Genomic DNA, 16,849 nt, shown 5'->3' with positions numbered 1-16,849 from the left:
TCAATAACATTCTGTAAATCTTTCTGTAAAATTACTTATCTGTGAAATATTTTAATGTAAGCACCATAAGACATACACCTTGTCTATCTAAGCTCAGCACATAGAATCAGACCAACACAGAGTAAGCACTCAAAACAGTATTTGCTGAGGGAATGGATAAGCCAGAAAATAAAAGCGGGGGGTCAGTGGGTTGGTGAAATGACTATCAGCAGGACAGCACAGGCGAACACAAACGTTGTTGCATGAAGACTGTCTCTCCCTTCCTCTTTTAGGTAAACTGCGCCCTTGATGATGGTGGGGCAGGGTGGGTAGGGAGAGAGGTCCTAGGTGTTTTCAGTCTCTTACAGGTTTGCACACTCTTGGCTGGAAAAAAACTACAAAGTGGTTTGAAATCTTTAAGACTAAAGAATAACATTTCTGACCATTCTGCCAGACAAATAACCTCGGACTTTCCCATGGTAAGATTGCTATTTTGTGAGGAACACTACCTAATGTTTCCCTGGCTACACTTTCAAGTTGAATAAATTGGAGAACAATATCATCAGAGTAAATACACAGTGTTTAATTTCAAAATACATCTTTCCAGCTGGTACATCCTGGCTCACTCTTGCCAAATGTAGCCATAGAACTTATTCCATTAGCTTTTTCTTACTATAACAAATCACTGGACTAGTTTGAATGGAAATCTGATGATTGCAAATTATGTATTTAAAGAATCACCTGACTTTTGAAAGATGTTATATTATCAGATTGGGAGGATAAAAATATACCCTAAATAGTTATAACATTCTTTTCTTAATGCTCATAGATTTCCAAGAGGGATTCAATTTCCAGAAATGCCTGATGCAAATGCAGTTAAATTAGAGTAGATACTTTAGGGAAATGGAAATTGTTGTTTTATTTTCAGGTAGGTCTTTGGGTTTGAGAGGACATTAAATTACACTACAGAACATTGATCTTTCAGATGAAAATTTAAGGCATGGTGCATTTTCTGACTTGCAGTCTCAGACTACACATTTATTTTTCTGTTCTGTCTTGCTGTTCCCAGAAATTAATAATGACAGAAATAAACGCATTTAATAAAGTAAGATCTCCAGCAGTGAATTTTGACACAATTTGGTTTATTTGTTTAATATTGAGTCTTCTGTAGGGTTGCTCAGACAATATAAAGTTGTACATTATGAATACTATATTTAAAAGTGAAAACTTTGGTTATGCTGGAAGCAATACCAATTTACAAGGTAATAATTATTAACAACATAAAGTCTCTACAGCAAAGTTTAAGTAATGCAGTCTTACTGGCACTGGTTACTTGTTTAGTATTTTGGAGAGCTCTTAGAATAGTTAAGGAAGATACACACTGAGACACTGGTTTGGTGTAGGCAGAAGCAAGTATTGATAAAATTCTTGAGTTGAAATTGATTAGATAACAAAGCTCAAAAATTAAAATTGAGAGGTTTAAAGTTTAACTTTCTAAAAGAAAAGAAAATTTCAGTGTTTTAGAGCTAAAAGAGATATTCAAGGCTATCAAGTCCAATTTTCTAATTTTCCTGAAAGAGAGATGTCATCTGAGGTCTAAGTAATTTTCCAAGGTCAGTGAGAGAAAGGAAAGAACCAATGTATTCAACTAATTTTTCTTCTGCATGAATTCAAATTGCAAATATTTATGTCTATATTTTAATACCATATTTATAAAAAGGAATATGTAAATATTTATTTTATAATGGCAAGAAGATAACCCTCTAACACTATGAAGATTGTTGGGGGAGAGAGCATTGCAAGAAGGGAACAGCTGGTGTAAAATCTTAAGTAAAGATTCAGATTTTGAGAAAATGTTGAGAGCAGATTTCAAATTGGTGATCATAAATTTAAATACAACACTGTTTTTCTTTAGTAACACGTATTTATTAGGTGCAGTTATACCTTATGTAGAGGATACCAAGGGTTTATGTTTTGGTGGAAAGTATAACAGAGGGAGAAAGAACACAAAAAGTTGAAAGGTTTTTGTATCAGCCAGATGATAATTATGGGCCTTGGACTCTAAGCTGAAAGGAAGGAAATTAGAGGGAAACTGAATGAGAAAGTGGTAGTCTTAAGCAATTGAAGATCTCCATGAGTTTGAAGTATTTTTGGAGGAAAAGTTTAGATTAATGGTGAGAAGCTCCCAAAAGCATTGAGCATTTTTGTTAGTTCTTATAAATAGCAACTCTAAATGTCACCTGCAAGGCCAGTTAGCAATAAAGATTTGAAGAAAGCTTTGGGAAAGATAAAGAGCTGTCTTTGAAAAATGTGTCAAATATGTGCTTTAGGTACTTCTTGTGGAAAGGTGACACTTAAAGTGGAAAACCTGTATCCATAGTATTTAATTAGGTATTTTGGGGTAGATTCTTTTAACTATTTGGAGTAATGGTTTTCATTACAAAAATGATGGTCCTTTCAATCTCCCAAATCAGGGTATTCAAAAATCCCTCAAACTTCACTACCTAAAATGCCTAAAGTTACCCAGGTCTCTTCTTGCATAAGGGTGGGTAAACAAGTGTGTTAGCACCATCTCTGGGGGGAGAGGAGATGTGCTATTTCTTCTAGAAGTTTCCTTATAAGAAATGACACAGCTAAAGAGAGTGAAAGGCAATGAAAAATGAGAAAAACTATTCATTAAAAGGATGATGACTTTAGAATTATAACGTATAAACATCATTGTAACTGAAATCTCAAACTCTCCTAAAAGACTGAGTTAAAGAAAGCTTTTTATGACTTGTATCAATGGTAAAGAAGTAGTCTTTATATGACTACTAGAGAATAAAAAAGGTGAGGAATTATTTGGTTTCAAATTATTTTAATAGGTGAAAAAATTATTTTCCCTATATGATCAAAACATGCACACAGATGTCCCAGTACCTATAAACCTTGGGAGTTAGGAGTCTTAAGGTGTTTCTGGAACATTAGTTTGCTTAGCTAAAACAAACAAATATTAAAAGAAACCTATTCCACTTGAAATGTATGTAAGCCGCAATACTCAAATTACTAATACAGATTTGAAAGGCAAGTAATTAAAGAAACACTCCACACATTCTGTTGCATTTGAAAGACAAATTATAAATGCACATGGATATCCTATTACTAATTAACTCCTAATTGCTCACTTGACTCTTTTTTAAGTGCCTAGATATATGCCAAAGTAAAAATTCAGTGACAAAAATCAAAGGAAGTAGTTAAAAATATCTCCATGCAAATCTTATTCTAGTACAAATCAGTTCAACCCTGTCATTGCTCTTTGCATCCAAAATCTGATATTGGAGGAAAAAATTACATAAATAATCTTGTCATATAAACGGAAACAGGAACCTAATGCACTATTTTTTTTTTTAGTAAAAATAACAAAGTGATATGTATATGGGCACACACTCATATATAAATATCTTAATATAAAAATTGTAATCACTAGATTATAAGTTCCATGAGGATAAGAATTGTCTGTCTTATTCATGCTTGTTCCTGCAGCACCTAGGGGAGAGTCTGGCACATGGTTGATGCTTCTGCATGTGTAACCCACATGGTCGCTGTGAAATGCACAAATAATTAAAGCCTTTGAGCTGCAGCAACCCTCAAGGATGTTTAATAATAATAAACATTGAATATAATAGAATCTGTGTTTTTGTACAATGGTGGTTTCTTTTTTACTTTTTTACTCTTTCCAAAGAGTAAACTTATTTCAGAAGCAAGAAGCATATAAATCCTTACTATCACTTATGTGAAGCAGGGGACACAGAGTATGCAGAGGCTGTTGATCAGAGAACCTGCAGACCCAGCTGAAAAAGGGCAGCATCACGAGGGGCACCTAACAGGTAGAGTGAGACACCCATTCAGGGTCATAAGTAACAGCGTTTTGCAGAGTCTTTTTAGGCATATATTCATAAAGACTCATTACTTAAATGGGACTTAGAAGAATTGAGATGTTGAGATTTCTACAAATAATAGCGACTCTGATAAATGAAAATATATCTTATTGCAGACTACAGTGAGTGGGGCAGTATTTGTGACAGAGGAAAGAACGTGAATAGAATATGGACCAGTCAAGTAAATAGAAGTAAAAGTTAGATAGAAGCATTTTCTAGCTTCTCTTGGATTTTCATTAAGAGATCCTACTTGAGAACTAATTGACACTGAGTGGCAGCATCAGAAACCCACTTAATATCATTTAGAATTCATTGTATATAATCATATGTAACTTTACCATTTTATAAACTGGAATTGTTCTCAATTCACAATATAGATTCAGTCTTTCTGAACTGAATAATTTTTAAAATATTATGATAAAACTAAGTAATTACTCTAGGTATTATGATAGATTCCTGTAATCCATGATGTTTATTTTAGTTGAATTCAATTTATATTTTTTATTGTAGTCAGTTTACAATGTTATGTCAGTTTTTTGCATACAGCACAAAGCTTTAGTCACACATGGATATACATATGTTTGTTTTCATATTCTTTTTCACTGTAAGCTACTACAAGATATCGAATATAGTTCCCTTGTTTATCTATTTTACACATACCAGTATAAACTTGTTTATCTGTTTTACATATACCAATCAGTGTCTGCAAATCTCGAACTCCCAGTTTATCCTTTCCCACCCTCTTTCCCCCTGGTAACCATAAGTTTGTTTCCTATGTCTGAGTCTGTTTCTGTTTTATAAATGAGTTCATTTGTCTTTTTTGTTTTAGATTCCACATATGAGTGATATCATATGGTATTTTTCTTTCTCTTTCTGGCTTACTTCACTTAGAATGCCATTCTCCAGGTCCATCCATGTTACTGCAAATGGCATTGTTTTATTTTTTATGGCTGAGTAGTATTCCATTGTATAGATGTACCACAACTTCTTTATCCAGTCATCTGTCATTGGACATTTAGGTTGTTTCCATATCTTGGCTGTTGTAAATAGTGCTGCTATAAACATTGGGGTGCAGGTGTATTTTTGAATTAGGGTTCCCTCTGGACATATACCCAGGAGTGGGATTGCTGGATCATGTGGTAAGTCTATTTTTAGTCTTCTGAGGAATCTCCAAACTGTTTTCCACAATGGCTGCACTAGTGTATTGCCACCAACAGTGTAGGAGGATTCCTTTTCTCCACACCCTCTCCAGCATTTATCATTTGTGGACTTCTGAATGATGGTCATTCTGACTGGTGTGAGGTGATACCTCATTGTAATTTTCATTTGGATTTCTCTGAGAATTAGTGATATTGAGCATTTTTTCATGTGCCTATTGTCTATCCATGTGTCTTCATTGGAGAATTGCTTGTTTAGATTTTCTGCCCATTTTTGGATTGACAGTTTATATTTATAAATTTGCATATGTTTAGTTTTCATCTTGAAATAATTATTGTCATCTTGGTAAAAAGGGAACACTGTCCAGTTGAGAACTGTGTCTGAAGGATATTCTGAAGTCAACATTTTTTTCTAAAATTGTTATGAAGTCTTTGCTCCTGATCATTGCTTTGATCTTTAATAGAAGACATAACAGCACACTTTTAGTACTGTCAAAGGATACAGTGTGATAAGAGGATGCTGCAAATCTTAAATGAAATTTTAGATATTTGCTGATTTAACTTTAATACAAATAAATTGACTTGTTTTATCTGCTAGATCACTAAAGCCAACACAATTTGTACTATTTACAAACAGAAATTAAAATAGTACAGATTGGGTAAAACTTAAGATATATGGATAACTAGAAAAGTAAATTTCCATTTATTCAACAAACATTTAAGTACTTATTTAGCACTTACCATGCTCCAGGTGCTGTCTAGATAGTTGGGATAATTTAGAAAACTTAACAAAGATCCAATCCCTGTCTTAACGGTGCTCAAATACTAATGTGGAAAGATAGATGATATACAATAATAATAAATGTATACAGTATGTTAAAAGATTTTAAGTGTCCCTAGAGGTAAAGTAGGCAGTAGACTATAAGATGAAATAGGGTGATAAAGCATACCTCACTGAGAAGGTAAAATGTGAGCAAAGGCTTGAGAAGTTGTGGAATTTAATCATGCCACTATCTAGGTGAAGAGAATTCCAGTGCGATGAGCACTTAGTCCAAAACTCAATGTTAGAAGGATGCTTAATGTGGAACAAGACTATCAAGAACACCAGATTCTGTGATGGAGTGGTATGGATGGGTTTAGAAAAAGATAGGGTCAGGAGTTACAGTTAGACAGATTGATAGATAAACATATTCCATCTATTAGTCCTCTTGCTTGAAACACTTTAGTACATTCTCTTTTTATGTTGCATAGTAAGCTTATAAAAGACAGCTTACTAGACAGATTAATGATTCAATTAGCTTAGTAATTGGATTACTTGGAATTTGAAACAGTTATTTCCAAATCCTAAATTAATCCAAAACCAAGGAATACATTTTCAAATATTTTACAGTGCCATATTCCACACATTAGACACGAATCCTGTTCATGTCTGTTTAAGTTCACAGCTGGACTAATGTTTACCACCCTGAGAGAATTCTAAAGCAGTACACCTTTCATTGGCAATGTAGGCAAAGGCAAAGGCAAAGTAGGATTACTTATTTTCTGAAACTGTGTCTTTTCAGTTTTGCATTAAGAATTAGAATCACACATAGAGGTTGTCAGAAATAATATTACACAAACTCTTAGTAGAAATTCTGTTGTTGATTAGTTTCATACCTGAAATGAAAAGGCACCTTCATCACAAGTGACCATCCAGCTGTGAACATCAGAAAGACTGGAAATGTTTTAGTTTTAGGGCAAATTTCATTGTATATAAGCTCATAAAATATGAGGACCCAAGTCCCTGGAGCAGAAGAAATTTAACTTATGCAGTATACCAAGATGAGAATGTCTAGAAAACTGGAGGCATGGAAGTACTATACTTGTTTAATATTTTAGTTAGCCTAGAGCAACGATAATCACAGACAAACTCTAAGAAATGCTATTTGTGCCCGCATAGTTACATTAATTTTCTTTTAATCTTTGTCTGCCCCAGGAAATATTTCAATTGAGTTTTACATTTCTTTCCAAGAAATCAGGAACTCTGGAATCCAATCTCATTTACTTTAACTTTTTTTCCCACCGTTATTTTCAAATCCTAAACGAATTCAAAACCAGGAATTTCTCTTGCACTTTCTACTTCAATATGTAAAAATGACATGGTTTAGGTGGACTTTAATATAATTCTGGAATTAGGCTTACTCCTCTAATGGGTTGCTCAGTCATTCATTTATTAAACGCATATTGATTTAATTCATATTAGATATTCATCTCAATATACATAAAACATAAAGTCATAGTTACTCTTGGTGGTAGTAGATGTAGTGGTTGCAGAATGAGCTCTGTAATCAGATGCTCTGGGTTCAGTAATGAACTCCACCTCTTTCTAGCTGTGTCTCCTTAGTCAAGTTAATTCACTTCCCTTTGCCTTAGTAACCCTATGACAAAAATAGGAATTCATAATGGCACCTGCAAGATAGTGTAATTGTGAGGAATGAAAAATAAGTCACGTAAGGTGCTCAGTATAGTACCTGTCACCTAATAAAAATTCAACAATTGTATACTATTTTTGTAATATGTATATGTGGACATTTTAAAGTATCCTGTGATGTAGTTACAATATTACTTTAAAAATATGGGATGCTTTTTCACTTTTGAGGTGACAGAACTTCAGCAGTGAAGACTGGTGGAGTCCCTGAAAATAGTGATGGATCTTGTTTTTTCTAAAGGGAGATGAACAGCAATTCAAAGCTTCCAGTGAATGGATCACAGATATCATTTTACAGCATTTCAAAGATGACTAGAGTGACTAACTGCAAAAAGGAAAACAGAGTTTGACAAATTTTTACATTTGGCTGTTTCCACTTCCTCTTTTAGCTCAAATTCTTCTGAACTCTGTAGACTTTTCAAACAGGTGAAGTACAAATCTCCTGTGATTTATAATTTTAACATTGTATAAGAAAAAAAGGTTTCCAATATAATGGCTGAAAGAGGGATAAGGGAATCACAAAGAATATTTAAACTGTGTACATTAACTTTAAAGGAAGACTGGAAATTATATGTAAGAGTGAATTCTTGGAGTTAGGCTCAGCAGCCTTGGGAAAGTTTCTGAATTGCTAAGTCTGTTCTGTAAACCTATGACTAGTCACACATGTCAATACTATCACTTACAAAATGAATTCTAAATATGGCTAAGGTTGGAAATCCATATATACAACAAAAAGTTTTTAAATCAGCAATGGAAGTGAAACTTGACAATGAATTTAAAGTCTGTGCAGCAAGCTGAAAGAGAAAAAATAGTTATCCAGAATAAGAAAACAAGAATTTAGGAACCAAGTAAGATTGGTAATTGGTATGTCAAGCTGTGTTCAGACTTGGCTTGGGTTTTCTTAGCTTCTTGAGCAGTCTCATCAGTCTCACTAAGAAGCCATGCAAGATAGAAAGATGCATAGCAAGAACCTGTAAGAAAACCAAACTTCCTGTCTTAAAATTGAAACAGCAGGGATCTTCAATTTTAAAGCTCTGCCAAGATCATCCAGTACAACTCACCATATCCTTCTACCCCCATGTCATTTTCTTGATAGGTAAACCAAAACTAGAGTTGAACATGATCCTCATCTTCCAAAAATGTGCTTTTCTCCCCAAAATGGTGCCCCCTGTTTAAGAAGAGATGTAGTGGTAAGAAGCAGGAAGGACAGAAGTGTTTACAAACATGCTTGGCATTCTTTTGGGCCATACACCATAGCTGCAAAATGAAACTAACAATAGCAAGAATTAAGGTGACACGTCGTCTTTTTCCTAAATAAATCCGTTTCCAAACAGAACAGAACATCTAAAAGGTATGTTCATTTCAGCTCAATGTAAGCTGAACTATTACATAGCAAAAGTATTATAAGAATTGAATTAATCCGGGTGAGACATTTGGAGCAGTGCTAGACACATAGATAACACCCACAAAATACTAGTTAGTTTTATACCTGCATTAATAATTAGTTTTCATTTGGATAATATCAACACAAACAGCAACATCGTGATACTACTAATAAAAATTAGTTTACTATGGACTAGGCACTGAGTTGTGTCTTACATGTTACCTCACTTATTCTTACAAATTGCCTCAATTTTATAGCTATGGTGCCTCAAACATAAAATGGTTTAGAAATACTCCAATAGACAGCTGTTAAAGCAATAGTTTGTAACAGAGCTACTCAAACAATTTGGTAGAAGAAAGATAGTCCTGATTCAGGACCAGCTGACCAGAATTCAAGCCCCGAATCTGCCATTTATAGGTTAAGTTCCCTGCAGCAAGCCCCCTCATCTGTCAAGTGAAGAGGTTGAACAACAAGTTATTTGAAGTTCCTTCAAGCTCTTTCTTGTGTCTCCAAAGTTGAGGCTAATGTAAAAGTTACACAGTTATTCAAGATTTTTTAAAAATTAATTTTGGCTTTATCCAGTTAAATCTTAACTATTTTCTACAGCTGAGAAAAATTATCACAATAAAATCTCCACAGTGTTGGAAATTAAATATCTATTCCATCTGTTCATTCTCTAGTTTTCCATATTGGAAAAATAAAGCGACCAAATCTAGGGGTATTGGATACTTTATTTCTGACTCTGTTTACAGGGACGCATGGATAATCTTCACAACATAGTAGCAGTTTGGGAGGACTTTGTAATCATTACTATCTTGCCTCTTTGGTATACTTTAGACAGAGATGACTTCATACCCTAGCACAGTTACTGAGGGTGTTCACACAGATGTCTGAATGCTGTTCTGCAAGAGAGACTTTGGTAGAAAGGTAGAAAATTCTATTTTTTTTTCAGTTAATAGCTTTTTTTCTTTTAATGCTTAGTAAACTATCTTAATTTAGCATGCTATAGAACATTTGCTTTGGGGTAATTTTTTTATACCTACAATTTATAGCTTTTTGGTTTGGTTTCATGTTCTTAATTTTGATCAAGACAAATTATACTCTCCAGTGACAATATATGTAAAATAAGGAAAATATATTTTCCTCAACTGTGGTTCCCCAGAATATTTTAAAATATGATTTTCTGAAGTTATGCTAGATAAATATTATCTTTACTACTTGAGAATAATGAAGCAGATTTTTATATTAATTAAAATTTTGTAAATCTTGTATTAATTTTGAGTCAACCAATATACATGCATATTTACATATACATAAGTAATTTTACTGTTTCTGTCTACATCAGGTCTTTCTGAGAGTCAGATTGTCTCAGTGAATAGAATTTAAACACTTCTTTCTTTCTTAGTGGCAATTACACAATATGAAAATTCCAAGTACTTTTTCATTTTAAAATGTGAAAGTTGTGTGGTATATACGTAAGTAAACACTACCAAGGGGCTTGGTTTCCTTGAGATTCATATTTCTTTTGAAAAATTTCTGTCTTCATTGTTGTTTCTTGGTTAATCAGGCTGATGTTACAGTCTGATCTCTCAAAGAAGATTGACTAATTTACTCTCAGTAAGAGTCAACAAAAATCAAGATTGCTGTAGTTTTCCTAGTAGAAACTAGAATTCACTGTTGATACATCTCCCTAACAGATTTCCTCACTCAAGTCACCTGACCTACCAACTTGAGGGTTTAGATTCACTCTAGGACTCAAACTAACTTCTGCCATCAATTAGGACTTCACATCTCAAGAATCATTAGTGAATCTTATTATACACTAGATCTTTTGACTTCTCCACTGAAATACATCCTTGCCTAAAGCCTTGTTAGCATATGGAAATCTTAGTTTATTTTCTTTGCACATATGGCTCCTAATTTCTTGCCATCCGGTTCTCTGACTCAGTCCTTTAACCTCTAGGTTGGTCTTTCAATAATTCAGTGCCTAAATTAGGGCGAAGCTTTTTATATAGTGTATACAGTAAATCACATCTACCCTGGCAGGTTTATTCCCCAACTCCTATTCCATCCAAGCGAATATGCTTCTTAAAGTCCTGACATCTCACTCCTCTTAAATCACTGTGTTGCCTTGAAGAATCATCATGACTCATGCATGAGTTCCACGTTATGATAAATTTGTGTTCATAAGTACATAAGACATTAAACATCTGGACTGGTGGGAACGTAAAGAAACTTGACTAAGGATGAATCAATGAACTTGGTATCTCAGCTCTTAAAGTATTGGTTTAAGTTTTGTTTTTGTACTTACTAACTCTGGTACTCAGAATCACATAATTTAAATTCTGTAAGTTTCAATTTCCTCCTTTGAAAAAGTAAGCTTAAAATACTTACCTTGAGTTCTGCTTCTATATGTGAGGGAGAAATGGCTGTAAGACTTACCCTCCAGCTGTAATCGTTAGAAGACTAGGCAAAACATATGAAATCATTCTCTCACATTAAAAGACAGACAGGGATGCACTATAATACCTCTGAAAAAGGAAAGAAATAAAGAGAGCCTTGCGATACTTGGATTCCTGCCTGCAGGCAATTTTTGGACCTTGGTACATGGAGAGACAACCCAGACAGAACTTCACGGTCTTTACATTTTATGGTTGAGGAGTCAAAGATCTGAGTTTGGAGAGAACAGGCAGCTTGGATTTGCAGGGCTGATTACCAGAAAGGAGGAAAAAACACAAAGAAGATCTCTAGATATCTGCATAGGTGTTACCCTGAGAATTTTGTTTGAATAACAGTCTTCACATGTGTAGAGTGAAATTTGACAAGAGTAGGAAAAGGTTAAGATTACCAGATAACTTGAAATAGAATTCCCAGAGCTTTCACTGGCCTGAGAATCTTTTGAATTCCCATTAGTCAGAGTAGTGAGTCCTTCACTGAATAAATGGGATATTCAGTAGAGAGCAAGAAAGGGTCAAGCTCAGTAACAGATAAATAATTCTAAACACTACTTCAAACTCACCCTAAATTTTTTCTGAAACAAGCCTCAGAGTGGTCAGTGTGAACCACAAGTTAACCATCTGCCAGAAACAATCCTAACTCTTTCTAAGGTAATAAACAAAATTTATTTAGTGTCTAGCACTAAACAAAATAAAAATCACAATATCTGGCAACCAATAGAAACATTATTGGCTATAAGAAAAAAATAGGAAAATGTGACTTATAACCAGGAAATAATTCAGTCAATAGAAACAGACTTGGAAATGACAGATGATAGAATTAACAGACAAGAAGTTCAGAACACCATTGCAAATATAAATGCATTGAGGAATTAAAGAAAAACATAATTTGTATTCTTCAAATGAAAGGCACAAACCCAAAGTATTTTGTTCTAATTGATCTTATATTTACACATTATATATGTATAATAATGATAATAAAAATTAGTATAAGAAGAGGAGATAATAATTACTGTTTTAGGATACCCTGTGCCTGGCCCTTTGCTAAGTGCTATGCACATACTGTCCAGTTTTATCTTTATAGCAACCACATGAGTTACTGTATTATTATTTTTCAAGTAAAAAAGATGAGGTTGAGAAATACTATATTATTTGTTAGAACACAAAATAATATGCCACACTGAAGCTATAAGCTCTCAATCATCTGAATTCAAAAGCACACCATTATACTATTTCCCATATCCTAAAAGTTAGGGGCATGGACACCATTTACAATTTATTTTTAGCCTACACTACCAGGTTTAGGAAATGTTCTAATATTTTGTTTTACATCTTAGTTTCATATGAAATTTAGACTCTTCAAAATACATCCTGTATATGTACATAATTTTCTATACTCAGAAATCAGACTGCCATTTATTTACAGGAATAACTGCCGGGTTGATTCTAGAGCCTTTTCTAGATTCAGTAAAGCAATGGTCTATTTTTAAAAACAAAATGGCCTTAGTTAATATTTTTTGCAACTGTTTTCTCTAACCAACTCTAATGTTTTATGTATGAGATAAAAATTTAAAAACCACTTAAAAAACCTTTTAAACATAAACAGTCTAGTTTCTGTTAAGATATTATAAAAATTTTGCCTTTTTAAACATAAATGCTATCACCAAATGAAAAAAAATGGACCCTACAAATATTTTCTTATAACTATGAATACTTAATAAGTGATTACACTCTGTGCTGCTTAAGGCAACAATAAAAACAGTAAAAAATCTTTCCTTAAATTCCAAAATATAAAGCTAGAGATATAATAATTAAGTCTACTATATCTTTCTTACAGGGTATTTTTCTTACCAGATGTAAGAAAAATAGTGATAATGCAGAATATATAGTTAAGGAGTTCTGCTATTCAGATTTTCATCAGCAATAGAAAAATACTTTGTCAAAATTATTCATAATAATGTGAAAAGTCAAGTTTTTTAAAGCTCTGTCAAATAATTTAAAGGCAGGTGAAAAAGGTTGTGATAAAGATAAATCCCAATATTTATTTGTATTTTTTCCGTTTTTCTTCAGGCAGTGTTTCTAAAAAAAGGGAGAATGAATTATTGGTTTTGACTCAATTATGAGAATATGAGAGTTCTCATTTATGTCTCTATTTGATATTTTAAAATTTTACCCTCAGTTTTCAAAACTGCTATCAAAGTAAGCATTCACTTAAACAATAGTACAAACTCCTTCTCTTGAAAGACTTCCCCATTTGGTCACATTTTCAGCCTTACTTTCCAGCTACTCCTTTTTGCCCGAGTCACAATATATGCCACCTAAACCACTTGCCTTTCCTAGACCTCTTAGTGCAGTGCCTCTCAAACTCTAATGTGCATATGAATTGCCTGGAAACTTTGTTAAAATATATATTCTTGTTCAGCTGGTATTGGGTGGAGTCAGCATTTCTGATGAGTTCCCACGTGATGACTTGCTGCGACGCCAGGTCTCCAGAGCACTGAGTGCTGTTCTCCTTCTGTGTTCCTTCCTCTGCCTCTAGGACTGTTACGATGTGATTCCCCTATGTGATCCTCCTGTGTGATCCTTGATGCTTCTGCCTGTTTGCTGCCTCAATGAGCCTCTTTCTTCCTATGCTCAGAGAAATTTTTATATACCTGACATCATTCTCCTGAAGTTTTATCTTAACCTTTGTGTGTTTAATCAATGATCTAAACTTGAGGACTATGTTATTTATATCTGCAATATCTAGCATGGTGTCTGGTACAAATGCCATAGTACATATAGCACAAATATGTATTGTAAAATAACTAAAGTAAGTGGTTTAGAGAAGGAGGGAAAGAGAATAAGAGGAAAAAGAAGGCAGAAAGGAAGAATTAGGTACTGTGAGATCACATTTTATTGCAGTTTTCATGCAGTTCCTCAACATACTAAGCTACTATAGTAGGAAAATTAATAGGAATTGAAGCTTTTATTGTATTTAGAGGAGGCAAAAAAGCTTCCATTATTTTGCTTTCTAAGTAGCAATATTTCCAGGAACGATAGATAGACAGCCGGACTCTTATACAGCAAGCATATTTTGCAATAGGTCTGCTAAGAAAAAGATGAACCCTTCTACCATTTAATTATGCATGGTGTTTATTGGGGACTTAAAGTGAATCCCTCCTCTTTTAGTGTAGAAAGCTGTTATGATAATAGAATACAGAGGAAGTCCTTCATCAGGAGATAAAATCCTGAACGTTTCCCGGATGATCACCAGTGCTGCAAAGGAAGCTGCTGCTTTTTATCAGTTTACTTATACTGGGGCCCCAAGATGTGCCAGGGGCAATGCAGTAGACAAAGAACTTTCTATCAACATATCCTATACATACTACTTCAGTTTTAAACAGTATCTTTTAGACTGTGGTTTCACCAAGGGACAGTCATTACTAAAAAAAATGCTTTACATTGTATTTTTATTCATGGTCTTGGGATTTAGCACAAAGTGCATTGGTACCACCTTTGAAGACTTAGATATAAATATTGATAGATATTTGGCTAGGCACTATTTAATCCATTACTGGCACAAGCAACATAAAAAAGACTTTAAAATAAAATAATTGAGAAAAAAAGGTGGGCACGTATTAATCATTGAACAAGGATATGCCTGACCAATGGATTTGTATTTTCTTTTGACATAATTGAAATGCAACATGTATACTTTGTGTGTCTCCTCTTAATTTAAGGGCAGGTTAGAGGGAAGTTTTCTCATCGTGTGTATTACTCTATATTGCCTAGGATATTAAAGTAGAGCACTCAACTGTGGGTTTCTGTGTACTGAGGATGTGTTTGGATTTCAAATTCGTGTCTTTTTCTTACATATATTATTATATGTAACTGGCTGTTACAGACTTACAACAGCATAGTAAATGTTATTTCTGAAAATTAAAGACCATTATTGCTACCAAATCAATGTGATTGATGCATATGCAGTTTGCTTTTGTTAATTTTAAACATGATTTTAGTATCACTACTGATCAGCTATCTACCTTCATTTCATTTTCTTTTGAGTGGTGTGTTCTCTTAATTTTGTATATAACCTGTTGTCTAAATTTTATGTACAGCCCTTATTATAAACCATTCTCCTAGAAAAAAATGGGTCATACATTCATCTACATTCAAATCTTCTTTGTTAAATGAATTCTCTTTCACTTCAAAAATTTTGCATTAGTACTAATTATTGGTTATTTCTTGCCAACAGTAACATTTTCGTTTTTTTTCTTTCAGGGTTTGAACCAGAAAAGACTGGAGGCAGTACAAGGCGGGAGAGAGGTAAGAAAGTCTAAGGGAGAGGGATGGGGAAGAAAAGAAAATGGATACAATGTCGCAGTGATTTGGTTGGTGATGTTGACTGATGCTGATGGTGTTCAATACTATGGGGAGGTGTTAAAAGGAATTTTGATAACATACATTCTATTCACTCTGGCCAAGCCATATTTTACCCATGTTTATGCAGACATATTACTTGTGCTTGCTTCTCTGAAACTGAAGAAAATATCATGTCTGTTGTTAGGCAAGAGTTGTTTTTGTTAAAATGGATTTTATAATAGTTGGGTGCTCTAGAGTGGACATTTCCTTTTTAAGCAAATACAACATGCAATATTTTAAAATAATTTACTGAGAAATTAGCATAATTCTAACAATGGAACATTTTATGGCATCTGGCATTCTATCCTGTCTGAAGCTACTGTCATATGCGACGAGGTGGGCATACGTTATTAGGTGGTGTGAAGGTAAGACTAGTGATTCTAAAACTTTCTTTAATTATTGTCTATCCTGAATGTTTTTTCAAGAAGGCAGACTTTCAAAAGCACCAAACATAATACTGTATTGTATACATGATGCATATTATTATTTTCTTATTCTAATGTGCAGACTTAACCTCACCTTGGTTAAAATTCTTTCCAGGCTAAATGTGTAAATGTTAATGACTCTGGTTGTTGGGTGTAGGAAGATGGTGGAATATTTAATTCAGTAAAACAGTATTTTCTTGTTGCTCAAAAGGTAATTTTAATTTTGGTGATATTTATATAATAATTTTTCAGCTAAAGTGCAATACTTTGTCTTATAAAATAAGATGGTAAATCTTACCCTCCTCCCTATCTGTAGCTTCTTTCTGTAAAAACATATTTCTTCTTAATTAACTGTATAGTATCTGCCCCTTCTTTCCTTGCTCTTTTAATTTCCAGTTGTGTGTATTTAGTATTTGACATTTTAGTTCCTAATCAATTTGTCATTTAGGGTCTTTTTCCATTTATTTGCTGTTTTCCATCTGAACATATCTATTCCTTTTGAGGGACACATAGTAGTAGGCTTACATTGGCAAAAGAGCTGGAAAAGGTGAAATATAGGTAAATCTTAAGATATTTTTCATGCTGTAGGAGAGCAAGGTAGAAAGGACATGGTCATCAGTTTAGGCTGAGTGGGAAAAAAAATATGGAGCATGTAAGGAA

General features: G+C 33.7%; 1 protein-coding gene across 4 annotated transcripts in view; it reads left to right on the top strand.

Moving 5' to 3' along the window:
- The window catches only part of CCSER1 (coiled-coil serine rich protein 1), a 1,104,264-nt gene that overhangs the window by 734,186 nt on the left and 353,229 nt on the right, over positions 1–16,849 (top strand). For all 4 annotated transcript variants that reach the window (XM_031469432.2, XM_064484846.1, XM_064484851.1 and 1 more), the window contains exon 10: positions 15,624–15,668. In XM_031469432.2, the coding sequence (XP_031325292.1) occupies positions 15,624–15,668 (45 nt within the window). The remainder of the gene's footprint in view (positions 1–15,623; positions 15,669–16,849) is intronic.

The sequence above is a fragment of the Camelus dromedarius genome, chromosome 1, assembly GCF_036321535.1.
Source record: "Camelus dromedarius isolate mCamDro1 chromosome 1, mCamDro1.pat, whole genome shotgun sequence".
NCBI lineage: Eukaryota > Metazoa > Chordata > Mammalia > Artiodactyla > Camelidae > Camelus > Camelus dromedarius.
This window is presented reverse-complemented; position numbering and strand designations above follow the sequence as displayed.